Source organism: Plectropomus leopardus, chromosome 3 (genome assembly GCF_008729295.1).
Source record: "Plectropomus leopardus isolate mb chromosome 3, YSFRI_Pleo_2.0, whole genome shotgun sequence".
NCBI lineage: Eukaryota > Metazoa > Chordata > Actinopteri > Perciformes > Serranidae > Plectropomus > Plectropomus leopardus.
In genome coordinates, this window is record NC_056465.1 from 31875723 (window position 1) to 31903664 (window position 27942).

At 39.8% G+C, this 27942-nt stretch overlaps 1 protein-coding gene across 2 annotated transcripts; it reads right to left on the reverse strand.

Moving 5' to 3' along the window:
* kita (KIT proto-oncogene, receptor tyrosine kinase a) lies at positions 1-27839 on the reverse strand. 2 transcript variants are annotated; one of them, XM_042483225.1, is made up of 21 exons: positions 27549-27839; positions 23446-23700; positions 20685-20969; positions 20461-20600; positions 19771-19942; positions 18241-18427; positions 16199-16314; positions 15807-15921; positions 13055-13239; positions 10545-10651; positions 10283-10409; positions 9616-9720; positions 9167-9277; positions 7691-7832; positions 7430-7524; positions 7186-7316; positions 6725-6847; positions 4768-4879; positions 4573-4672; positions 4122-4227; positions 1-3113 (listed from the first exon to the last, which is right to left on the reverse strand). In XM_042483225.1, the coding sequence occupies exons 1-21, from the start codon at positions 27601-27603 to the stop codon at positions 2931-2933; spliced, it is 2952 nt and encodes a 983-aa protein (XP_042339159.1). In that variant the 5' UTR covers positions 27604-27839; the 3' UTR covers positions 1-2930. The 2 variants fall into 2 exon arrangements, with proteins under 2 accessions (XP_042339159.1, XP_042339151.1); XM_042483217.1 differs by having other exon boundaries at positions 19771-19963.
* Between the last annotated feature and the right edge of the window lie 103 nt (positions 27840-27942).

Genomic DNA, 27942 nt, shown 5'->3' on the forward strand with positions numbered 1-27942 from the left:
TTCAATATACACAATTTTATTTACATTGACACATGTATCAGCAACACATCAAATTTACACAGTAACACTAAAGCCTCAGGTTTAATAAATATGTAGCAAAATGCAGGAAAAACTCTTAGGGGATCAATGAAATAATGAAAAATATCTCTATTACTCTGAAACATTTCCTTCCTGGCTGTTAAATTCAGTAATATAATTTTCCTACTGATCAGATATGACCACTGGGAGCAGTTTAGTCTGTTTAAATGAGCCAGTTACCAAGTGAGTTGGCATAACTGGCGAAATCAGCCAAAATTAAAACATTAGCCAAAGTGAATTTCCTCCGTTTAAGTTACCATGGTGACAGAAACACACGCAGTGTTTTGTTGTGTTTTTCCAGTTAAACCCCCAGTTTGAAATCTGTGCACACATAAGAAAATACAGCATAATAAAACTCTGCATCAGTGTACCACATCTTCATTGAGATAAACATCTTCAAAAGCATTGATATAACTTTACAATATATACGCACATTTATATTTACAAAAAGACAGAGCAGTAAGACGGTGGGGTTTTTATAGTCTAAATGAATATTTAGTAGTGGCACCTCTTGACAGTGATTCTTTTAAATCTGCAGTCACACAGTCATGCACACAAGTACACGTGATGCTCTCTCTCTCTCACACAGTTACACACACACACACACGTTAACACACACACAAACAGGACACTTTCCTGGTGCTCTTCACAACAACATCCACCTGTGAGAAGAGGGGAATCATCATGGTCTGGACTGATACAGACTACTGGCTGACAGGAGCTGAAAGTCCCACTTGTGCTGGAGGAAACAGCTGGATACAAAGAAGAGAAGAACTGCCGGGAAACCAGCTACTGGTCCGAGAACAATGAGATGACCAACACGCTGAGATTGAACGCTGTATCCAGCGAACTCTTCAGGCTCATCACCTCAAGGAATATTGCAGTCCACTTAATGGCATTTCACATGAGCATCGCCCTGACATTGTCCATAATATATACTGTACAATAAGATCTACAGCACAGCATGAGCAAAAACCAATTACCTCTCAGCCAAAACAGAAAGGTTCCCGTTTCCTGGTCCTTCATGAGGGGGAAGACGGAGAAAAGCAGAGAAAACACCTCAGAAATGGCAGTACCTGTCTCATGCTTGTAAACAAAGATTATACACTGGATGTAACTGGAGAGGCAAACCATATAAAGCTGAACACTTTTTTACACTTTTACAAGAGACCTCTCCAGCAGTCCAGCTGTCATAACTATACACCCACATTACATGCTTAAGTAACAAAGTCAAGGTGAACGCGAAGAGTTACAGGCTTCTCAGAGTGTCCTCTTTGTCACGTTTAATTTCCAGCCCAGTCACCAGAAGAAAATGTTGGCATTGTAGGTTTTTGCAAATCACACGTTACATTAGTGCATTTTATAGGTTTCATATCAACATTTATAAAGTGATGTAGTTCTGATTACATGTACATGAGCTGACTATGTCACTTTTTTAGCAAGACTTTGCAGTTTTCAGCTGCAATTGTGCCACCAAATTTAGTTTTCTAGTGAAATATCAGCTGCGTTTGAGGCAATTGAGTAACCAAAACTGGGACCAGTGGGACTTCCAGCTGTGATTGAGCTGCATTTTCAAGTCTATTGTGCAACAAAAACCTAGTGATTTTTAGCCAGACAGCAACACTTCCTGCCATAATTGTCACACAAAAGTCAAAACATGATCTTTTCCTAACTGTATTCAAGTGGTTTTTTTTTTGCACTTTTGCATAAGCAGAAATTAATCATAGCTTTGCTGAAAGTTACAGAAACATTAACTTTCAGCATATCTGCTACATAAAAACACAAAGGTTACATATTGGTGGTTTGCAGAAAAGTACAGTGCCAAAGTTTCTTCTGGCAAATGGGTTAACTTCCCAGCTCATTGTACAGCAATGACTAATATCATTACCTACAGATATGTACACATATACAGTCACAAAGCACATATATGAAAAGCTAGCGTACCATGTTCATATCTCAGAAGATGACTGCGTGTGTGAAGCAATTGTGGGCTGATCTATGTTATGTGTTTACAGATCCAGTGAAGAGTTTGCTTTCTAGATGGTGACATCCAACATAAAAGGAGCAGAAATGTATCTCCTAATTGACTTGAAGCACTTATGGACTCTAAGCATGACTGACCATGCTGTCTAATAGCTTATATACCAGTGTCTCGATATCTATATTTAAATTGGCCCCCAGAAAAGTGTCTCCTTCATATCAATATAGATGTGAAAAGTTGGAAATAATACTGACTATAAAAGAGTAAAAAAAAGAAAAGAAAGCTGCATTATGTGGTGTTTGTAATGATGTGAAGTTCAAGTGCCTCAAATGCTTTTCCTCTGACAGTTGCAGCAGCCAACCAAAATAAAATGCTACATAAATATCCACGACAGAAAAACAACAAAGAATAACAAAACACAAAAAAAATGTAAAAAGAAAAAATAAACTCCAATTATTAGAAAGAAATAAAACGACCTTTATGAAATGGTTAGGAAAAATGTAACTGAAAAAACAACAAAAAACCCCACAAAATAACAAGACAGATAACAGTGTGATAATGAACGTAATGACAGTTTTAGGGGAACAGTTGATGTCCCTCCACCCTCACCGGTGCCTTTACAGTTCTTTGCTATGACTATGGGGACATTAGTCCAACTGTCCTCCCTGTAATCTGCAGGCAAGTATTGTTATGATAATGATAAAAGCCATTTGTCCTTTGTTGTTTCTGGTAAAAGATGGCAATTACCATTCCTCTGCAACACGTGAAAACAAATGCTGCTGGTACTGGGTGAGTGGGTGTAGTGGTTGGATGGTTTGTGGCAGAATATCAGAGGCACTTTATGAGGCAGCCAGACAGGTTGGGTGGGTCCTTACACCCGTTGGGCTCTGAGGGTTGTCCCCTCCAGGAAGACCTCGTGCTGGACCAGTAAGGGCTGGGTCGGAGTACTGTTGTTGCCAGTTGAGTTGAGACACTGAAGTGCAGCATTTTGAGAACTGGGCTCCTCCCTGCCTCTGGGCGTCACAGGAAGCCTGGAGCTAAAGTTCAGATAAATCTGCAGATATGTAAGGAATAGTGGAGGGAAAGGAGGGAGAGCGAACTTAGTTTGATATTTAATATTGATTCAGTTTTGCATTTGCAAACATCTCAGTGAAATGTCAGTTTTTATCTTATCTGCACATTTTGTTTCTTCTGTCACTTTATTTCAAAATGCAGATACACTAAAAGAATAGTTTGACATTTTGGGAAAAACTCTTGTCAAGAGTTGTATGAGCTGAATACCACTGTCACACATCTTCTTTAATCAGTGTTGGGCATGAAAAAGTGCATAAAATACCTGAAAATAGTGAAATAGGCAAAAACAAACAAGGAAAATGACCTAGAAAGCATAAATATATATATATATATATATATATATATATATATATATATATATATTACATATTTTGTTATATTTTCTTCTTTTGTATAATGTCAGTTATGGAATTTTCTGGACATTTTCCCTATTGTTTGGGGACAGTTTTCTATTAATCATCTCCTATTTTTTAAAACTAATTATTAAGTAATTTTCTTGTCACCTTTTACTAATTTTTATGCAAATTTGTTGCTTGCCAAGTTGGTCATTGCCTTTTCTGGTAGGTTTTTAGAACACTGCAGACTGGCACATTGCATGTGGTTGCAACTTATTTGTAGTGAATCTTTGGTCGGACCGGACAGTCATGAAAAAAAGTCAGTCATGTAGTCATGTAGCAAGATAAAATCAGGCCAGCTGTGAATTCTTACACATTTGCTCATGCTGTGAGAGGCCCCTGACCTTAAGCTGAATTATGTGTGAACCCTTAGGAGGTTAAAAACAGCTTTTACCACGAGAAGCGATGCAACATTCTTAGAAACACACACCGAGTGTGTTAGCAGTTTGTATGAAAAAAAATAACTTGGAGTTGCTTCCTTCACAAACTCCTAATCCTGCTGAACCACCCATTAAGTCATCTTGATTTTATTATTTTTAAGAATTTGAGCCATTTATAGTGAAAGTGAACAACATCAAAGTGGTGCAACCTACATGCTTAGTGGCATCTGACAGCTGTTGTTCGATCCTTTCCACGACCTTCCTGAAGGGGGGTCTGTTGAAGGGGTCAGGATCCCAGCACGACCTCATAATCTGATACCTGCAGCGCAGCATGGAAACACACAAACACTTTTATTTCTCTGCAGTTATTACATCCCCTTTTCTTTTTTGGTGTGTATATTGTTTTCTGTTCTCTGTTCCACATAAGAGTTTTAGTTACGCTTGTGAAAAGCCAAATGCAACAGGATGAGAGCTGACTGCTATTCACATCCCCCCGCATACTGCATTCTTTTATAGTTTACCACCTCCACCTACCACTTCACAGCATCTCTCTCCTATGATCTTTTTACGCATACTTGTATTTCACCTCAGCACCTTTTATGCACACACACACACACACACACACACACACACACACACATATTTCAATCCAGCAATAACTCACATTTCACTGGGTGCAAACTCTGGAGCATCCATTCTGTATCCTTCTTTTATCAGTTTGTAGAACTTGGCATCCACCGGCATACCAGGATATGGACTGTTTCCTACATTTATTGGAGAAATTCAGTAACATTACGTTCCTTTAAAAACACAAGAACAGCCAAACAAACACACACACATAATGGATGGATAGACTTACCCAGTGAGAAAATTTCCCAAAGCAAGATGCCATACGACCACACGTCACTCTCAAATGTGTAGACACACTCAAAGATACTTTCTGGAGACATCCATTTCACTGGCAGACGAGCCTGAGAGAAAAACACTCAGTCAGTTGGTGGAAAGACTTTTGAAGTTGAAACCTTTTTCCCCAGTTATGTTTTCCTTGTTTCATTTTTTTGTTTACTTTGGTTGGGGTAAAAAAATGTTTGTTACTGAGCACTGCTAAAAGAGCAGACTGTACAAAATGCCAGGTGTACACACAATGTTTGCCTGAGGATCATTAAAATCAAAAACCCCAAACAAAACAGCCCATCTGCAATGCCCGTACCTGACATTTGTGGAAAAAATGCAAAGATGTGCAGGAAAAGTTCATCAGCTGTCATTTAGAAATACTACTTGGTTGCCAGGAGCCACAGTAAATCTAATATTTTAACAAACAGTTTTATGAGGTTAAACGATGTGTCAAACATTGGTGTCAATACTTCATAAATGTACGTGTTTATGTCTATTTTTTTAATTATATATTAACAAATGTGCGTCAAAGTTGATGTATGTCAAACGGACCTCATTAAACTAACATCATAGGAATAATGGTTTATTTTGTTGTTTTTAACTAATTTTTCAGTTTACATTGTTGGTAAACACTTAGTGTTATGCCAGATGTGTTAATCCTGTTCCATATTATCTCATTCACGCCTCGTTAGAAAGCTAACATTAGCTTTGTTGGTCAACGACTTACACAAGAGTTACACCTGGCAACAGTAGGTGTAAGTATTTAGTTACAACTTAATCTTATCTATAAAAGAACTAGTTTGTGTGGTGCAACCTGTTTCATTATGTAAATGTTCACATTGTAAACACTTATGTTACAACTAGGTTATATTTGTATTGACAAATACCTGCAGAATCCAGGGCACTTGCTAAAAGTTTCCTAGAAGTAGTTAATTAAACAACAGTATTTACAGTTTGGTCTCGAAAATGTGTTGGAAATTCATTCAAAAGCTTAACAGCTTTCTAGTGAACTGGAATAGCCCCCGAGGAAGAAGTTTACTCATACAGAAGCTCTGGCAAGTGAAGACATGTTGGACTGAAAAGCCTATCTTATGGGGCACTCAACATTTTGATGGTTGTAGCTTAACAGAAATGAGGTGCTTTCATTTATAAAAAAAAGTGTTGCTCAACACTTTTCTTTCATGTCGCCCACCTTGAGAATTTTTTTTTTTTTTGATACTGTCAAATTTTATCGCGCGATGTTATTGGGTAATCACGATATGAGCAACATACAAGGCTGGTGTTGTGTCAAAGACTGTGTCCCTATCGATATGTATCCCTTACTTAAAATTAAACTTTATCCCTAACCATGAACCTGAACACTATTAAAAACCGGAACAGACTTTGATGCAATACCAGATATGGTTGACCAATTGGCAGACATCCGAAAATACCAAAAGTGCAGTGCATAAATTCACATTTGTTGGACCAAAACACCCTGTAGCTTCTATATTTGGTACAATGTATGCATTGACCACTTCATTTTTAATGCTCATGTTGTCATCTCAAGAGATGTAAGTTTAAAATCTCTTCATCTCTCATCAACACACTAATTTCATCAAATCCCTCCATAATCAAAATGCAAAAGTATAGAAAGTAGCACAAATATGGTTGCTGATAAATGAGCCTATCGGGACAATAAAATGTAGGATGTAGGAAAAAAAACGTTCCTTGGCTCTTTAATTGCTGTTGAGGGACACGCCCCAAAAGTGTCGAGTGATTTATCATAATTCAGACTTAAGCAGACAGTTTTACACCAGTAAACAGAGGCAGAGTTTGATTCAAGACGAATATAGCATGTTGATGGAAGACATTCCTGATGGCCACCGCAGGATGTTCCCTTCATCTGCTCTCAAATTCCCAAGTGTCAAGTGCGGACTTACATTGCCTTTGACCACGTAGTTGGTGTCTGTGTTGATGTCTCGGGCCAGGCCAAAATCACAGATCTTTGCCACTCTTCCTTGAGTCAGGAGGATATTTCTGGCAGCCAGATCTCTGTGGATACACTGAAAAACAAATGCACCACTACCTTTAATATCTAACGAATCATGTCAATACATGACCAATCAATAAAATAACATCAGGAAATACTCTTTCTGATGCAGTTTGGTGATGAATTTCCACACTTGAATCTGTAACACGTAACCACTGACATTGATACATGAGCTCACTGGCAACAGTATCTTGTCTCCGCAGCTAATAAATCTTTCAACAGCATGCTCCAACATGCGTTTTTAGATCCGTTTACTAGCTGTGGAAACAGGATCCATGCTCTGTCAGATCTTATACATAGAAATTCAAATAAGAACTGTTTTGAAAATCAAGTATGTTATTCCATGCTCACATTTTTGGAGGCTAAGAACTCCATGCCTTTGGCCACTTGATGTGAGAAGCTGAGGAGGTCTTCGGTATCAAGAGACAGACCGTCCTCGTCAAACAATTCACTCTCTGCATCTGCTTCAATATATGAGCCACCTGAGAAGACAAAACAGGATGGAGATTATTTTTCTGAAATGGTACGAGTCTTACTTCAGCTGCTTCTCTGTATTTTAAGACTGAGAGATTTGATGAATGGCTGGCTTGCTTGCCTTTGCGTATCGAGCGTCTCTTCTCGGAGGATGAGCTGAACGGCAGGTTGCCAGCAGCAGAAGGCCTCATGGTCATGTAGCCGTTCAAGCTGTCACTGTGAAGAGGAAAGGAGCAGTCTGGTCTCAGCTGAGCACAGCCACACAAAGGCACGCTGCTGTCCAAATACCCTCCTCCTACGCACGTTCTGGATAGTAAATACTAGTACTCTTTTCTCTTACACACACAAGATACCACTCTTTAAACACAAAAAAGAACCTGACCCAGTGGCGTCTCTCTGCGGCATGACGTTGCGGTAGTAACAGTCCTCTTCAAGCTTATAGCAGATGAAGGATTCCCTTTTTCTGCGGAGAAAGTTGAGGAGGTCCCCGAAGCAGCAGTACTCTGTGATCACCAGTGTTGGGCCTGCAGACAAAGAAATGCACCTCATGATAGTGATCTTTACATGACTCATAGCTTCTGTAAAAAGCTGAGTCAGTTGGTGTTCTACAGTGACAGCAAACAAAATTAATCTCCTCTGTCAATAATGTTTGGAGTTTATAGTTTCACTTCACAGTCTTTAAGGGGCTGTATGCAAATTTCAGAGTGTGAGTTGTCTGGAAATGGTTCTCAACATGAAGGTGGCTCAGCAGCTACTGGTGCTAACTCCATAAAAAGTGCTGACAGAGCTAATGGTGCTAACCAGGGTTCATGGACAAAATTTCTACACTTTTCCACAACTTTTCGTACCCATAATTTATTTTTTCTTGCCCCATTTGCCTGTCATTTTTTAAAACACAGCAGACTCAAACTCTGTTCAATCATAATTTTGAGAGAGTGGGCTCACATGAAGGAAGTGAATGAAGAAATGTACATGTTGATAGAAATAAATATCGTCACACACTGACGCATATTAGAGCTAAATTACGCTGTCAGCTGCAGCAGATTTGCTGTAAAGTTACATTTCATGAAAGTTATCTGTGGAAGATGGTTTCATTACACGCAACAAAATCCATGACCTTTTTTAAAACTTTGCATTATTTTTTTCAAATTCCAAGACTTTCCCAGGCCTGGAGAATGTGACTGGGGAAAAACCATGACATTTCGAGGTATTCCATGAGCGCTGGAACCCTGGGAGGAACCAAATAGCCATCCCGATATCAATGATGACCGCTGTTACAACAGCTGAGCACAGTACAAAGCGGCGGCAATAAGCTAGAAAGTGGCATTAGTGTTGTCATACACTATTTGCAGATATACGAGTAATGCACCAAAATTTGTAACACATGTAAAGCCGGTAATTTGTGTATATTCCACGTTATTGGGAACGTTGCTATCATGAGACCAATGTGCCAATATGTACCAATGCCAAAACTGTTCCTTTTCCTAAACCTAACCTACATACCTTTATGCTAAGAATGTAATTTTACTGACATAGCTAGTCTGACAATGCCATTCATGGTGCTCTAATTTGTTAGATAACACAAATCATTGAACGTGCATTTTTGGAACATATATGCATGAGGATACACTGGTGAGATATGTACATGCACTAACATGAAAGACCAGCTTACCACAACAAACCACAGAGAAGCTCAGATTCAACACACACAGAAATAGCATGACTTCATTCTCTGTGCAGGACACTATTTCTCCACTTTATCTTGAAATTACAAATAGCTGTTTGCTGCTATAATAATGCTCTGAATGTCACATACAGAACCTTGAAATGATAATACAGGACAACATGGCTGCCGTACCTCCAACAGTGCAGGCTCCCAGCAAGTTGACAATATTCATGTGATTTCCCAAGTAACTGAGGACTTTCAGCTCTGACATCAGGGCCTCTTTCTCCGTGGCATGAGCGCTTGCTATGGGGAATTCAAATTTTAAGATAGAGCATAATCAGTAAACAACTCAAGTTGTGCTGTGATATCTTGATCTGGTATTTTCAGGATTGAAAAAACAAAATGGGTGGTGCTGGAGGCAAAATAAAATAAAAAGGTGCAAATTAAATATTTTTGATTTGGCAGCCCTGGGCAAGCCAATAAAAAGACACATAATTGCTACCTGTCTCTTAACACCTTCACAGTCATTCACTCATCAGTCTTTAAAACTTTAAAATTAACCATTCACAGTTGTTACAGAGTCCCAAATAGAGACGCTGTGCTCGTCCCACTTCATTTGCATGTGTGTTGACAGTGCTTACATTTCAGCATTTTCACAGCCACCGTCATGACTGAATCTGCTTTGGAGAGTCCATATGCAGTGGCTTCCACCACTTTCCCAAATGCACCAGATCCCAGTGTCTTCCCTGAAGACAAGAAGACAGAGACAAAACTGTTATTCCCCATCCTGTTCCCCTCCCACAAACTGGCCCCATGCCAGCGTTCCTAGGATAACACCAGTTTGAGCCCCTGGGCTGTGTACGTAGGCACCAGGACACGCAGGATCCTGTTTAAGGAGGTTTGTCAAAAACAACACCCAGAATATGTCAACAATCATGCTTGCAGTGAGGGAGTAGGGTTACATCATCAATGGGCTGTGAAACTGGTTAGTGACCACAGACATGGCTAAAACCTTAATGCTGTGACCATACACACAAAAAAACAGAGTGTTTGTCAACCAGCATGAAGTAGCCTGAGGGGGGCAGTGGTGATGTCATGCCGACTGCACTGTTAGGCTTTATTATTGAGACTGTTACTGACACAAACCCTCGCTAATCTCCACATCTCTGTTTCGTGGATGACTTACACCCCAGACATGAAAACCAGGACGTACACTTCGGTGTCAGATATGACAGATTAATGTAATTAGGAGGCCTAACTGCAGCATAAACCACAGATGATTGTGATAAAGGAGTGCAGGGTGCTCACCAAAGCGCAAGTTGTTTCGTGGAAACTCCCACTGGTGATCGTACGGTAGCTGGGTGGGGTCAATGTAAACATAGTTATTTCCATGGATTCCTTCGATGACTTTCCACTGAATCTGGTATTTAGGTTTCTGGCATGAACACAGACAAAAGCAACATCAATTACAATTTAAGTCATGCAGTTAAAACATGCTTTTGATTGAGTCTTGTTGTAAAAGTTAATGGAAGAGGGTGTGCCATGTGAGAAAAGTGCAGAGCTGTCTTACCTGCATGTACTTGTAGAACAGCACGATAAGTACGAGACAGAGGATGCCTGCTGCTGATACGGCGCCAATTAGCAGAGGGGTGAACAGATCATGGGGAACGGTTCTCTCTAAAGGGAGACACAAATGATCATTTTAGATACAAGAGAAGCAGGCTGTTATCATGCAGAATGTAGAATGTATATCTATGAAAACTAAAGCATCGCAATTCATATATAACCTATGTAATCGGAGAGGCTGTGCTCACGTGACCACTGCACTGACAACAGTAAGGAACAAAGCAGTATAAAGAGAAAGAAGAAGAAGAAAGAAAGAGAAGTCTGTGCAAGTTGTTGGACTGGTCAGACAAACACAGTACTTTTGCCCAGGAGACCTGTGTTTGGAACTGTGTGACAAACTTTAAGTTGTTTTGGGGTGCATTGTCACCACATTTTTTACCCCCTTAACTTATCCTATGTAACTTCACATAAAGTACGCAGTAGGAAAAAAACAAGCCATGTTTCTTTTCCTACCTAACCTACATAAATTTACTTTCCTAAACATAACCTACACAACTTTACCTCACGTACATAACAAGTCCAAGCATATTTCTTTTCATTAACCTATATAACTTTGCTGGCCCTAAAACTCTTAAACCTAGTTTAAGAGTTCTTTCAAGATATGTCGTCACCATGTTTCTTTTCTTAAACGTGAACAACTTAACTTTACTTTCCTTAACCTAAAGATGCCTATCCATGTTTCTTCACATTTCTACTTACACATTAGGTACATAACTTTACGTTATGTGTGTAACGCCATTTATGGGGTAATGTTGTATGAGGATACGTTGAGAGCAGAGGCTATAGAGTCAGTGATTGACTCTTTCGATGGTTTACCATGTTTACACTCTAAATGACATTGCAAAGGGGCATTAAGGTAACCCAGAGAGGGCTAAGTCACAGTGAAGCTCACTTTAGTCAAATCACAGTGTACTAATCCAATTATATGTGTAAACATACACCAGTGTTCTTTGCTTGTTTCCTTTTTTTGTTTGCAAAATCTGCATTTTATTTTGTACTAACTGCTTGAAATCTGTTTTGATCATATAGTGTTTTACTGTATTTCTGTTGCTTTTACATCTGTAGTTGTGAGTAATTATATGTAATCAGTGTTCTATTCCTTTGTGTCTGGCTGTTTGTGGTGCCTCATTGTTTTGCTCCTCTGTACAGTGGGGTGTAATAAGCTCTTTAGAGATAAGAAGCTTTCTCTCCACTTCAAATCTGAGAATGCAGAGTCTGCAGGAACTAATCCGCTGTAAACCTGTCAGTGGTTTCTAAAGCTCTGTGTATTCTGTGCCGCAGCTCACTGACACCTCCAAGCCTCCCACAGCCCCAGAACGCCCAGCACCGCCAGGACTCCCACTGCGCTCCACACTCTCAGCGCCTCCGCCTGGTCTGCTGTTACTCTGTGAAGCACAAAAATCTTGGGCACACGCTCCCAAAGGCCTGTCCTGCCTGGCCATAAACACTCTCCTCCCTCATAATGCTCGCCCACATACCCGCTGTAGCCACAGTTAGCCCCCTGTGTCCTGCCTATGCCCGGGTCTCCAGGCTCAGGCAGGGACAACTTTGCTGTACTTTCAGTTCCTGCGGTCACACCACTTTGAGAACATTGTGCAGCAGATGGGGAAGTCGTTATAACAGAGCGGATTTGGAGTCATAAAGTAAACAATGGACTTAAGCTTATTCCTATCTGTATGTGACATCTTATCATGGCCAATCATGTTTTAGGTGTCTCCACTTTCTTATGTTTACCTAACAGATTACAGGCGACCAACCTCTGTTTGTAAGACCACAATTATGGGTTAATCCTTTCCAAAATCATGCTTGTAGTAAATATTTTGGGTTGCAGATTAAACCCCATGTGGAGTTTCAGAACGGCTGCGATAACTTTGTTTTCTAGTGCACAGGGCACAGAGTCAAACTTTTTAACGTCACAGAGGTTACTCCAATAATGAAATTAACTGGTGTAGAAAGATTTGCATCCTGAAAAGAGGAGATTTTCATGTCTATATGTCCTCACTTGTGGTGTTGACTCTGTTGTGCTTAATTCTAATCTGAAGGTGAAGACATGTCATATGAGGATTACATCAAATCAGCAACAAAACATGAGACTAACAGGCGCCCCCATATCACGTGGCCTACCAAGATGGCTACAAAGCATCACAAAACAACCAAAAAATCACAAAATTACTTCAAAGAGACACAAAACAACTTGAAAGAGACACAAAGCGACTATAGACAACAAAAAAAACCCTAAATAAACATGGGCAAAACAACCAAAAACAGACACAAAATGACTACATGGGGAAAGATATATGCAAAGAGATGCAAAACCGCCACACCACAAAGTCAGAGGTGATGGGGCCTTTTGCATATCTATGCCCAGGGGCCCATTGTTTTATAATCCAGCCATGCATGGACTGCATCCACCTTTATTTAAAATATGCATTCATATACATGATATCAACTCACCGCTGATAGAAAATAGTGTGTAGGCCTGCTCTCCTTCTACCGTGGCCACACATTCCAGAGTACTGAATCGACCCCTGCTCACATTCACCCGACTCTCCACCTCCGTCTTCCCAAACATTGGACTGAAGAGGGTGACGGTGATGACATTGCTCTCTTCCTGGGTGGCATTCACCTGTTGGGAGCACCTGGGGGCAAAAGATTATATGTGGTTGACATGGGAGTGAGGGGATCACGGATCAGTTCATCAATAATGTCACTTGGGCATGTCTCCCCTAAGACTCACGAAACCAATAATGTATGTCTTCCAAACAGTTGTGTGATGTAAAACTTAGGTGAAATACCCTGGGTTCAAAAGTTCACAGAACAAAAAAAAAAAAAAAAGCCGCTGCTATCTGAGTGCCCTAATGGTCATACACTCAATCACGTCACTTTCTTTCTGTACATACATTTGCGTGCCAGTATGTAATTAGTATTAAGTGGATTTGAGTATAATTAAAAAATTACTGGATAATATTTGGATAAGCACTTATGATTCACTGCCTGTGTTGCCTGGGATTGGTGTCGCTATAGCTACCGGATGCTCCTCCTTCAACACACTTTATGTTTGACACGAGATGAGACATGTCCAGTTGTATCCAGGCAGACGTGCCCAGCCCCCGCCAATCACAAGTCAACTATTTCCAATCCCCTGTCACATGAGGGCCGTCTTATGTCTGTCAACCAATCACAAGTCAGCCCACGTCAAATCCAACAATCCTACTTTATTCCACCGTCATCATTAGTCCTGACACTGTCCAACATGTCTTTAGTGTGACCTTTAGGACCCTTGACATGCACGTCATGTGAGTTTTTGAAACAAATGGGAAACAACAACAAAGATCTAATTGAATGGGTGGATGCCTTATTATGAATGGGTGTTGCCAATCATCTGAGTAGTCATCAGTTTCACCTTGTATCTGCCGTTGAACACACAGGCATGAATGAGTCATTACCATGGAAAAGGCAGCGACACAAACAAAGATCTAATAATTGGACTGATTTAGGATTGTATATTTATTAACATATGATGCTTTGGATTTTGGTTATGCAGTTTTTCTTTTGTTTAATCCGTTAAATGACCACTGTCCCTCATAAAAGTCAGGCTCTGGCTCTAAAGTTTAGTACACTTATTAATAATGCCAGCATATTTTGTCTTTGGTATTATTATTTTTCTTCCTCTTATTTTTTTCTCTGATAAATTCAGGAAAATTCACCAATATGCATAAATGTAGATGAAGTTTGGAATTAAAAGACAGGACCATGTTTACTTTTTTTTTAATCCAGAAAAATAAAAGTTTTAATTATTTCACCATAATATTTAATAATCTATGCTAAGTATATAAATATGACAAAATAGGGGTGATTATGTAAAAGTGTAGATGAAGTTTGAGAAGACAGGACCATATCTACTGGTTTTTTTTTTTTTTAAGCAAATGTTTTTTTTCACACCTTAAACAACTTAAGCATCAAGTATTTCTCAGTAATATTAAATATTCATCACTAAAGACAACAACAATCAGTGATTAAGATCAAAAGAAAGTTAGAGTGTGGTTGTTATTGGTCTGATTTGACAATGACCTGGCAGCCTAGGCAAATAACGCCACAACTGTCCCTAAATTCTCATTGGTGCAGGGACCTATGAAATGACATTTCCCAGCATAGCACCACCCATTGCAAAATGAAGGAAAATAACACCAATAAATATGCATACATCTTGATAAAGTTTATGATTGAAAAACTTGATTATGAAAAGTGCATTTCATGCGCAGAGCGATACGAGTGTGTTTAATATTAAAGCTGGCCCTGTCATGCCTCATTCTGTTGGTTAAGTTGTCTTTTTGGTTCTCCTTGTGTTTCATTGTTTTGTACTTCCTGTTTTATTTTGAAACTCACAGTCTCATTGGTCTCATTTCAGGTCCTGCACTTCCTGCTTCTGTCTTTCCCTCCTGTGTGATTACCTGCCCAGCCTTAATGTGTTGCACCTGTGTCTTAGTATATAGTCTCTGTGCTCCCTTCCTTCTGTGCCAGGTCTTCTTGATTTTCTGTCAGTGTCCTAGCCAAATTTTGTGAGCCTTTTTGAAAGTGAGACCTGTTTTCTGTTTTTTGCACTCTCCCCTTTGCCTGAAAATTTTGTACCTCTGCCTGAGCTTTGTTTGGATCTTCTGTGTAACGACCTATTTTTGGATATTATAGGACTGATAGTTAATTCTTCCCACACGGTGTCTGTGTCTGCATTTGGGTCCAAGCCTGTGGTGTCTGTGACAGGCCCTTGCGTATTAAGTATTTCTCTAAAATATTCAATATCAATTACTAAACAAGCAACAAACTGTGGTAAACTGTGGAAAAGAAAAAATTTATTTATTGGTTGTTGTTTTTTTAAGCCAAAAACTCATCAGGACTGTGAAGGTGTGGTTATTACTGGCCTGATTTGACTGACAATGACTTGCCAGCATGAGCAAATAAGCCAGAGGCTGTTGTTACAACATTCAAATTTCTGCAGGGATGTATGACATCACATTTCCCAGCATAGCCCCACCCACTGCAAACCAGTAAGAGAAGCACAAACAAAAACAAACACAAATCTCTTAAGTAAATCAAGCAAGGTTGTTTTAGCTATGGAAGAAAATTTGCATGGTTATGCAGCACTCAGTCACTGATAATAAGAGGCTGACTGGGGGGAAAAAGAGGTTTTTGGGTTCTTTAAAAATCTCACCTGGCATACGGCTGCTCACAGTAGAACCAGGTGATCTGTGGGGCAGGGAAACCCTCCGCCACACAGCGTACCTGTCCATCCACCGGGCCCTCATGAGACACAATCTCAGGTTTACCTAATCAACACAAGTTAATGTCAGAATATGTCAGGTAGGAGAAAAATGACAAGCTGGAGAGAATTTCGCATTCAAATGCATTGAACCTTAGTGAGGTGTGAAAGATTCCGGGTAAGGCGAGGTAAAGAGCAACACCTTGTTTCACATGAACAAAAAGGTCAAATCTACTCCCACGTGTCAGCTCCTCAAGATTAATGCAATGTGGAGTGATGGATTTCATTACGTGGCTTAAGGGAACAAATAACCTTTTAAAAAAATCAATCTAATCACAACTTACTGATCACAAAGATGGTGAATGTGTGGTTTACTGAAGCGTCACCGTTGGAGGCTTGAAAGGTGTAAACTCCGCCCTCTGACATTTTCAGTCGCACCAGCCTCAGCTCACTGCTGTACCTGAACATAAAGAAATCCCATTTTCAGCATGAATAAATCGTCAGTGTTTTAGAATCATCAGCTAAGGTTTTTTTTTTTTTTAAAGTTTTTTTCTTTTAAGTTTTTAATATGCAAAAACAGAAAAGAGAAGATACTCTTTCATCATGCCGCCCGAGGAAGAACTTTAAATGCTCAGATATTTGAATTTTAGATTATAACCAGTCTTGTGTTTGTCTTCTGCACTTTTATGCACATCAGCTCAATGACTGTATGCACATGCAAATCATTAATTGATTAAATAACTGTATGCAGCTTCCAGTTATTCTTAAGTCTACTTTAGACATCTCTTTTTCCCACGGTTGATAAATTGATTTACTGATGACTGATGTGGCCTTTTCTTTTGGTACATGCAGGCAGATACCCTTTAAAGGGACAATTCACTCCAAAAACAAAAATACTTATTTTTTCTCTTACCTTTAGTGCTATTTATCCATCTAGATTATTTTGCTGTGAGTCGCAGAGCACTGGAGATATTGGCCGTAGAGATGTCGGTCTACTCTTTAATGTATTGGAACTAGAGGGCACTCAGCTTGTTGTGCTAAAAAGTACATTTGAGAAACTCAACAGCAATGTCTCTTTCCAGAAATCATGACCCAGTTACTAAAGATAATCCACAGAGCCTTTTGTAGGCCAGGCATGTCCAAAGTTCAGCCTGGGGGCCAACTGTAGCCCTCAGACCAATTTTAATCAGCCCTCATCTTGACTTTTGAAAATATAATCTAGCCTGTCACACAGTATTTGTTTGTCAAGCATGATCACTTTTCATTTTTTCTGTTCACCTCACAACAGCAGGACTATAATACAGCTTGAAGACACACATCAATAGGATCTAATGTGTTTTCATAAACAAACAGTAAACAAGCAAACGACAGACATTTCCTGCTATGTAGCAGACATGGCCACAGCAAAGAAACATAAAATGGACAGTGAGGGCCGCTGCCTCCAGGAGCGGTGTAAAGTTGTACACATTTCACTGAAAGATGAAACTTTTGCATTTGTCTTGTTTGTTTGTGGGTTTTTTTTTTTCAATTACTTATTTTATGTGAAAAGCCACTGCCCCCTAGTATTTTTCTTTGTATAGTCCTGAAAAATCAAAAAAGTTCAGACACTGTTGCTGTAACTTCTCATTTTCAACCAAGTACATCCACCAAACATGTCATCATACAGAAGCAACAGCAGAGAGACTTGTGCTCGTGACGGGGCAAAATGTAAAAATGATTGGCGTCCCCCTCTGCTGAACTGTAATGTCAATCAGCTCAGTGGTGAAAGGTGAACTTGCAATAGATGCACGCCGCCATCTGCCATCAAGTTCCTTTATGTTCAAAAGACGGCACTGATATCTCAAACACTGTGCAACTCATGCCAAATCAGTCTAGACTGATAAATGATAATAAAACTAAAGGGGAAAAATATGTATTTTTGGAAAACCTTCCCTTTAACGTCATACAAAAACTGTGTTCCATTATGTAAAATTCACTGAAAAGAGATGCCTCCAGTAGAGGCTCAAAGGTCATGTCTTATCTTCCAATGTTGAAAGAAATCTTTGTAACAAACACCATGAAGCTTGAACTAAAATCCATTACACTGAGTATGCAGCCTTGGACAATATTATGTAATATTTTTTATCTGCAGCAGAGAGATAATACTGCAGATATTTCATGGTTTCTTTTTCTGTGGAAGACATTTATATTCTGAAAGTTGTTGTTTCACTAGAAACCCCGGAGCCTTAAAAGCTGTATTAGCTGTATTTTTCATGTAGCTGTTACATCAGCACCTCCGCTGGCCTGCTGTCAAACCGAAGGTGTGAAATTCCCCTGAAAGAGGGTAATGAACATTTCCATCTATGTGGTAAAAGTGGGGCATCTACAACAAGTGTTTGTGTCTCACCTGTATTCGTGGCTGTGTGTGGTGATGACATGGTCGGTTGTGTTCTTCAGCTCATGGCCCATGAAGCTCCAGGAGAAAGGGTGCGGCTTTGGATAAGCCTCCATGTCAACAGTTAGGGTCAAACTTTCGCCTGAACGGATATGAATGGTTTTGTTGCTTAGGGGTGCTAAGTTGATGAAACCTTTCTCTGAAAAATAAGGAAATGAGAAATTTTACTAAAAGGATTTGCAGAAGTAAAATTGATTCCAAATTTATTTGAGTCAAAATTATTTAGGTGGTCAGAGATTTACAGACAAGTCACAAACACATGCACATGAAGACCTCACAGTCCACAGATGAGGCACAATAACACATACCGTATGTATACGCAAAGCAACAGTTTGACATTTGGGAAATACAGGTTTGCAAAGATGAGAAGATCAGTAAGCTTAGAAACTGTAAGGCTCATCATGCACGAGGAGTTTTGTTTTTTTTAGTTTTTGTTTTTTTTTAGTCTTCGTTTTTTTTAGTCTTTGTTTTTTGTACTTATTAAGTAAAAGTGATAAAACATGTTAAAGCAGGAGTAGTCAATTTTATTTTGACATCAATGGGCAAAAATCCCATAATAATCTTTGAGCATATTATGATTTAGGTGGACTGAGAGAAAACTTGACCTCTGCAACTCTTCTTGCCTCTTGTTTCAGTCTTTAGAAAATCTAACCCATGGAGAGAGATGCTACTCCAGCATTGACATCAACTGCTTGCAAAGCAACCAAAGACGATTTTTTTCCAAAACATGAGGAAAAAGTCAATGAGCAACTTGGCAAGAAATGCCCCACAAATTGCAAGAAATTAGTAAAAGGTGACATAAAAATTACCAGAAAATTAGTTTTAAAAAAGAGGAACATTAAAGAATTTAATGGAAAATGTCCAGAAAACCGTATGTATAATTATTATAACCAAAAATTTAAAATGATGTTGCAGATAATAACAAATACTTTTTTTTTCTTTTTTTGTGTGTAATTTTTGGGGTCATTTTCTTTTTTTCAGTTTTTGTTTTTTTTACTATACTTTTTTTTCCCCCATACACTTAATTTCCTGCATTCTGGTGATATTTTTCATACGCCACTTTGTACCTTTTCTGCATCACTTTATGGTTTTACTGGCTTTACTTTTGACAAATTAAAATTCTTGTGCTGATTTCATGATTTTATGGCGCACATTTTAAATACCAGGGGGGACTTGTTCATTGCATCCCACCTGGAATCTAAATGTGGGGTGTGTTATCAGTCTTCTCATCTAACTTTGCAAGAACGTAAAAGTGTATTTCTAAAATTTAAAAATTGGGATACTTAAAGCCGCTGTCAGTAATTTTGTGAGAGAAATTAAATATCAAGACATTCAACTCAAGAACGAATGATTAACAGACAACACTTTCTGCTCCAGATTTGTCCTCAATGACCAGTTAAATTTCCACAAATTCTCCGTTAAATGACTTTAAAAGTTAGCAATTGCAGCTTTAACCTGAAGCAAATCTCTTCATGTACTCACCATAAACTTTGAGCCACACTGACCGTGAGCTGACCCCTTTTTCATTCTCAGCTTTACAGTGGTACCTCCCGGCGTCTTCAGGTCTGACTGCCGCGATATGCAACGTGGCGCTGCGCACGTGAGTGAAGTTCTCTGTCAGGATGCGCGAAGCACTGTCAACCTCTGCTGGTTGCTGTGGATACCAGACGGCACCCTGTCAACGCCCAGAGATCTCTAGAGATTAACCCTGTCTGTGTGTCTATCCTCGCCAAGCACACAAATACTGACACAGACACACACAACCGCCTGCATGCACACACAAACACACACACACGATCACTGACACACGGCAGTCTACATGGTGCACACACAGCCAAGATCCTGAAGTTGAGACAGCATGAACTTTGACCCCTTTTACTCTCTTTCATGAGAACAACCACTGATACCAGGTCCATGTGGAGAAAGCCTCATTTTTTGTGGATTCAAAAGTCACTTTTCTCATGATTGTCACTGAAAACTTGAAGCCCGTGAATTGTGTTAATTATCAGTGTATAACATTTCTAAATGCACTTAAAATGTGATTTTCATCATAGATTTTAACACTGGTAGTGGGTATAAATCTCCAGGACAGCTGATAATCAGTGGTTGACTCTTAAATATTACAAGACAATGAGCAAAGCACACAGCCAAGAAAAGGCAAAAGGGTCTCACCGAGCCAGGCGGGGTGACCCACTCTAGCTTGATTTCTCCGTTGACATTAGTGGTGTTGCAGGTGAGCGAGAGACTCTCCCCCAAAGTGAGAATCACCCTGTTGGTTCCCTGCATCTCAATCACAGGAGGTGCAATGGGAACTGAAAGGGAAACAAATGAGTGAAATTTCAACCTGTGTGTGTCTGAGAGCCTTTGAAGCAACAAATGCATTTACACCACTGTACCTGGTTTTACTGTCAGGTAGTAATCATGTGATCTGACAAACTCTTCCCTGAGTCTTCCTGTGCACACATAGCAACCCTCGTAGGCCTTTTGTGTGTTGCTGATGACGATGCCTCGCTCCAGGCTCGCAGAAAAATGGAGACCAGAGGCCAAAGCTCTACCGGAACATGTTTCCAGGCGCAGGTTGTCCAGACTTGGATCAGTTGCCAGGCAGGGAATGGTTGCATTTTCTCCCACACGAGTAAGAATCTTGAACACCATTGATTTTCTGAAGGGATTGTCAGGATCTGCCAAAAAATGGAGGCGTCAGAGCTGCAAGTGGGGCTGCAAACTGAGTTGTTGAAGCTTTTGGTTTACTGACAGCTGATATTACAATGCTACACTGTTTAACATGCCCTATTTTCCCAAAACTATTTTGTTATTTTGACCTCTTGCCATATGATTACTAGGAATCCCTTGCTTCTGCGTTTATGGTGTAACAGGCCGTGTGTTTGGCTGGCTGGTAGCACACCATAACCTTGAAAATAAAATGGATGAAGGAGATTCATTTGTGGGAATGCTGTTTTTTTGCATGGACACTTTTCTTTTTTCACTTTAAGTTATGATCCTTCAGATTTTCATGTTTTGCTGTGGCGGGGTCTGCCATTTCCATACTGGATTAAAATACAATCATCCACATAAGGGATTCAAAAAATAGTGGGACTAACTCTCCACTCAGATGCCAATAAATCATTGCAAAAGAAAAGGATACAATGAGATGTAATAAATTGCCAGACAAACCTTAAATGGTGGAAAACAATGTGGGAAAACATAATGGAAATATGGCATTAATGGTTGTTTCATGTATCAGTTTAATGAATGTTACAGTCTACTCCTATGCAGATCTGATGTTTTTGTTTTTAGTCTCTCCAGTGGAGCAAAGGCTTCAGAGGACCTTCAAAAGTTCCCTGCAGAGTTTTTTTGACCTCTAGTACCCTGACGGAGCTGTTTTTCTAAGTGGTCCATGTTTTGTTTGTCTCATGCATGAGAACGCACTTGTGTGCAGATGCAGGTTGCGCAATGCACAATTCTGCAAATGGTTCCACATTATTCCACTGATCTACAGGTGGTAGCACCAAGAAACACAGCAACAAAGATTATGATGAAGAAAACATCAAGCTAGTAAACACTGATTTAAAAAATAAAGGGTTTAAAAATGCTTCAAAAATTAGCTTTGCAAATGTTTTATGAGTGCAGAAATGCATTTAACGTGTTGGTTAGACCTCAAGATGAGTAATCTGCAAACCATCTGTGTCGAATTTTTCACATTTCCACACAGATTTTTGTGCACTTTAGCAGATAAACAGATTCATTCATTCAATACTTTAATGCAGTATCAATGTAAATGATTGGAATTTGTTTCAGTGAGCTCCACGCAAACAAAAGAAACATTCACTCCAAATACATAACAAGGATAAAAACAAATATATCACGAGTGAAATCCAAACCACTGGGATGGAAATGCACTTACTGTCTAATTGTTTACTGTTCACTCAACCCAGTCTCGCCCCCAAATCGTCAAATACCGACACTTAGTCAGTAGCCCTAAACATTAGATGCTACCCTTTAGGAAGGGTAAGGAAGTAAACTTAAAAACAAAGTTTTTTCCGGACGTTCTAAGTTTCTTTGATTGTATGTAATAAGCAGAAACTGTGTATTTACTGTGAAAACAGAAATCTATTTTGAGAAGACACAATGCATGTAAAAAACCTAAATTGACACATCATCCCCTGCATCCAAAACCGATGCAGTAAGGATCATAATTTGACATGTAGGGCTTCTGACCAAGCGTCGGTATTCGACGATGAGGTAGCGAAAATGTGTTAGTTCGCTTTCTTTTACTATGTCAGAGCTGTATAAAGTTACAGCTGATGCAAATGTAACAGTTCCTATTGCTTTTGCTTTACATTAAAAGCACTGAATAGATGAAATATGGGGTGGTTTTTTACTTAGGTCACCAATCATTTATCAAAATGTGGCCAACAAAAAAACAGTAACAGTAATGTAACAGAACAACATGAGTTTTTGCAGAACAATGCAAGTTTGGTTGGCTGCACTGTAAACAGATACACCAGCTGCTCTACTGTTGTATTTCTGAAATGTTTCCAGAATTCTTTGACGTATCATAAAACCATGGGTGTCAACGCATCAACCAGAATTGAAATTGAATGAATCACAACTTTAAATCTAGTTATTGCAATAATTTTTTTTTTCAAATTTGCGGAATAAACAGGCACAAAGACTGATCTGCCAAAGTGATGACTTCTACCCTACGGATGCGAAGAGTTGCACAAGCTTGAATTTTCTAATCATGTTAATCCAATTCATATATCTACTAATAATGCTATATCTGAGCCTCTTATCTATAAAGTTGTTACTGCTTGTTGCCTCAGCAGTTGAAGCGGTGATTGTGAAGTGAATGATCAGCACATGATATAAGGCAGCCTGCAGCCATGGCAGTGGGCCAATGGTATGTGGAGTCACATCGCAGAGGAAATACAGTAAAACTCATCCATGCACTCGATAAACAGTTACACTATCTACTGTACCTGTCCGGAGCAAAGTTACAAACACCTTTCGCTGCGAGAACACCTACACACAGTGCTCCCTGTCACTGCTGACTTCCTCTGCTGAACTCACTCTAGATTTCAGTTGTCTCTCTTACGCAAACACCACATAATCTCATGTAAATACGCACAAAGACTGACAGTTACATTCAGCTACCTTTCACGTATACGTAGATGGAGGTTTGCTCCTTGGAGATCTCCTCCAGACAGATGAAGCGGCCCATGTGAACAGGCTGAGCCCTGGGGATGCGCAGTGTGGACATCCCAGCGCTCTTTTTCTCTCCCCGCACCTTCAGCCGGTCCTCCCGCTGCCACTGCATGGCCTTCTCACCCAGACAATGCAGCTCGAAAGGTGTGTTGAGCGGGATGACAAGGTGGGGGCCGGCGGGGGTGATGGTGGGCTTGGTGTTGCCTGTAAAGGAACACAGAGGGAAATCAGCAGCATGTCAAACATACCAAAGTCATAATGAGACAATTTGTGCAAAGTGATCTCATTTTCACCGGGGAAAACATCATGCATAATCATTGCCACATTGCGGATAGTTGGGTTCACTCAGAGGAACAGAGATAATAGTTTGAAACACCATGAAGTTGAGTTAAAAGTGAAATAATTTTCTCACCACTGTGAAGTCATGGTGTGTCAGCACCTATAACCCCATGGGACTCATATGCTTCAGAACAGCTTAAAGGTACAACACATGATCCAAAAGTAAACTGCAGGATCGTTCTGCCTCCAAACTCCAAACAAAAGACAGGATTTCTACTGGCTGTCATTTCCAAAATGATTGAGAGGTTTTCTGATGCACATCTTAAAAACATGACAACGCCTTCTTACCGTGCAGGTAAAAAATGGTATGTTAAAGCCGTGGTTCCCAACCAAGGCTTGTGACCCATTAAAACACAGTATAGGCCACTTGTGATCCCTCAGCAAGCCTCATTGTGGAGAGAAGCTGTGAGCAGTTCAGCCAAAATTTTGATCTAAGCAGTTAGTAATGCAGTATTTCACAACCGAAAATCGTGTTTAAAAAATCTTATGAAGCCTCACATTTATCCTGGAGCCTCTTGGGGAGATCAGAGTTTGGAACCATTGTGTTAAAGTTTTGTCTTCATCAGTGCTGTTTGTAAAAGTAGAAGTAACACAACTATAATCTTTCATCTGAAACTCCAACACAAAATATACGTGACTGTACTTGTACTTTGGATTGTTTAAAAAGTGACAGACTGAGCTTTTCCGTTCTGACTATGATGCAGGTAAAGAGGTTTGGAGTGACAGCAGGGATTGAACCATCAGCCTCTTGACATATCAGCAGATCTCTGTGATCACAGGGCCGTTTTTTACCTGCCACGGTCTAACCATTAAACTATGTAAGCAGTTTTCTCATGGGCCCCTAACCTCTGGGGGCCCCATGAGAAAGGACAAAACCAAGGCTGACAACATTTAGGCCATTCTTGCCAACAAATACTGACAAAACAAAACAAATCCCTCCATTGCACCTTTTGTGCATACACTTTGTGTTCTTTATACTCTGATTTCCATTTTTTATATTTTTATATTGCTTTTTTATATTTTAAATTTACTATTTTTATTTTTCCTTTATGTTATGTTGCACCAAAACACCAAGTCAAATTCCTTGTATGTGTAAATGTACTTGGCAGTAAAACCTGGAAAAAAAAGGAAAAATAATAACCAATAATAATTACCCACAGAGACGAGAGAAACTGACAGATTGTATAGAGCGAGTACGTAATTTACCTGCAAAACAGGCACTCCCATGATTCTGTGGTTACAAGAAAAAAAACATAAATCCCTTTGTCATTTAGATTGAAGTTAATTATAATTCATGAACAAGATAATGGCAAAAGTCAACGCAAACTGGGATAAGTATCCTCCCATGATATTCTCTGACAGTCTGCCAGCCCTGCAGCCCATCATTAAGTTCAATAAGCTCCATTTGAAAGTTAGTTTCAGAACAAGGTGTAATCCTTTTCATATTGCAACAGCCACATGTACTGTCTTGATGTGCCTGCATGTCAAATGTTTCAACCAGTTTGGAATTTACTGATTCATTACAAATTATTATTTTTTTCATAGTTTCTCAGCAGAAATCATAGGGAATCACATGACTGTACTTTAACTCTTAGCATGTAAAGAGATAATTGTTATAATAATCAATTAATGAAAAATTACATATATTTGATTAAAATAAGACTTAAACAACTTGTCTACAGTTTTCCAAACCAATGGCTGATTTAGGGCTTTGGCTCCTCTTAATATGTTCATGTTTTGCCCTTTTCTTGAACAGTTTTATGTTAATACTTCATTTAAACAGTGCTCCTTCTGCCTTTCTTTCTCATTTTATCATTGCACCAGACTTTGCACAACATTATTAGTTACTTTTCTTTATAAATGTGTGCTCTTCACCATATGGATGCCTGATACATCATGTCTTATTGCTTGTGTCACATCCTTTCTACATTTAGACATCTTACACATGAAGAAGAAGTCTCAGGCCAGTCTTAATGATACGAAATAGAACAAATGTGTGCGGCATGAGTTGCTTTCTATGCCAAATATTTAATCCACCTGCTGAAAACAGGTTGGGGCAGCAAGGCATGAGTAGTGTTACCAGAAAAAGCATCTTCATGGAGATACTTTTTCTATTGAAGCCACCTGTAGCAAACACTGCAAAAGTGTGGCCTGAAGCTTCCTCTGGTGCAGGAATGTGGGGGAAAAAGGTGCTGCAGATGAACACATTCCCTTCCATCCCTCCTTTGGTACAATAAATAAATAAATCCTAATTACTCTTCCATTCTCACAGTCTTTATCAGTGGCTATTTATAGATCTGCCATAACATGTAAAAAGGGTGTGGTGGCATGACAGATATTTATAGAATCACAGGACAGCAAGCAGAAATGTATCATTGTACAGAAATGGGTCTGTTTGTGGCTTCTGTGTTTGCAGAGCTTCTGCTTCTGTGCGTAAATATTTGGAAACTGTGGAGGGGATGTACAAGTTCTCCATTTAAAATATCGTTTAATTAGTTTAATAATATAAGTGTTGATTAAATCATAATGGAGCGTAAGAAAACGTGGTAAAAGTTAACTGCGTAAACAGGCTTAAAGCAAACTTCATGGCGTGCCTTATTGCATCACACGATAAAGTGTAAGCCCGTGCACACTGTGTCGAGATGTGGGGGTCATTCAAATTCCCAGATGATATCGACATGGACATCAACTGCCTCCCACGAGCGCATCGTATACTCTCAAGCTGCCCATCAGATGGAAATATATATGCGGGCAGAAATAGAGTCCACCTGGTGCCGAGAGGGGTTCGCAGACGCAGCGACAACACTACAACTACAACACTTTGCACTTCACAGCTTGTGTGTGCAGAGGATGCGCTTGTGTGTGCGGCTTCAGTCAAGTCTGAGAAAATCTCACACTCAGCTACCATGAATAAGTTTTTGTAAAAAAAACTTTAAATCTTGATGACGCTCATAAAACCAGTTTGCAAACCATTCAAATGTAACCTCCCAAACAAAAACAACAGACCGAGGCTAGTTTTGGGTAAAACGGCAATAAAGATGCAATAATGAATTTTATTGAGCGTGACTGCTGAAGCTAGCCTTTGGTGATGAAGCCAGGGCATAATAGTAACAATCTGTTTCGGAAAGCACAACAAAGTGTTTCCAAATTGCTTCGTTAAAGTCACACTTATACCCCAAAAGTGATATATTACATCAGCACGCGAACCAGCACTAGGCATTCCAGTCGATAGTTTGCATTGCTTCCTAGGAATTAGGAGTTGCCAAAAAATTTCCATAATGACGGTTATGCGCGAGGAGGACAACCGCATGAACCTGTCGCTGTTCATCGAGCGCAAAAAGTCTCCCTGCATCGCGTTCATTTGTAAAATTCCGCATCCTACTTCACCTGCACTATTTGATTACTTTTTTTGTTAATGGCGCCCTGTTCTCAGAATAAAACATTAATTATTAAAGTTGCGCGTTGGCATCCTGATCATCCGTATCCACTTTCCACATTGGGTTTCAGTGAGTTCAGATCTCGTTGCGGCGCTTCCCTGAACAAAGAAAAGTGCGCAGAATTGCATCATAAAAACGATGCGGAGAAATTCAGTTCACTATAATGTGGATTATCTTTGCCCAACTGGGCTGAAGGGAGATGAATACCTGCAGTCGACACCGTGCTGCACAAAGAAACCAGCAACAAGTTGCGTGCGTGAAGTGGAAATGTCTTACCTGGATGGAAGGTTAAATGTAGAAAGACAGACAGCAGTATCCAGTGGTATTCCATAGTGATTATTCCATGGGTCTAGCTGTGAAGGTGAGCCAGTGCCTCTGTGGTTAAGGTGTCTCTACTCTACTCGCTGAGCGCGTCGGACAGAGTTGTGGGAAGTTGACTGTGACAGAGGCGCACTTACAAGTCTTTAAAGGCACAGATGCTCGCTCGCAGCAGCAGCAGTCGTCGCCTGTGTGCAAACATGCTGTTCTCCCTGAGCGCGCCAGAGGGGACGATCACACACACACAGGGCCGAGCAGGTATCTCTGACTGACTGTGGCGTCAACAGCATGTTTATAGGAGCCAGTGGCGGAGCCTAAGACTGACAGGGCGCGCAGAGAGAGAGAGAGAGAG

Bases quoted from the DNA above. Each gene is read 5' to 3' on its own strand.
- kita (XM_042483217.1), bottom strand. From the start codon at position 27,603: ATGGAATACCACTGGATACTGCTGTCTGTCTTTCTACATTTAACCTTC. The intron at 13,240-15,806 runs GTGAGATTTTTA...TTTTGCCCCCAG, and splicing joins TGTGAGCAGCCGTATGCCAG to GTGCTCCCAACAGGTGAATG. The intron at 3,114-4,121 runs GTAGGTTGCACC...ACATATCTGCAG, and splicing joins TGTCAGATGCCACTAAGCAT to ATTTATCTGAACTTTAGCTC.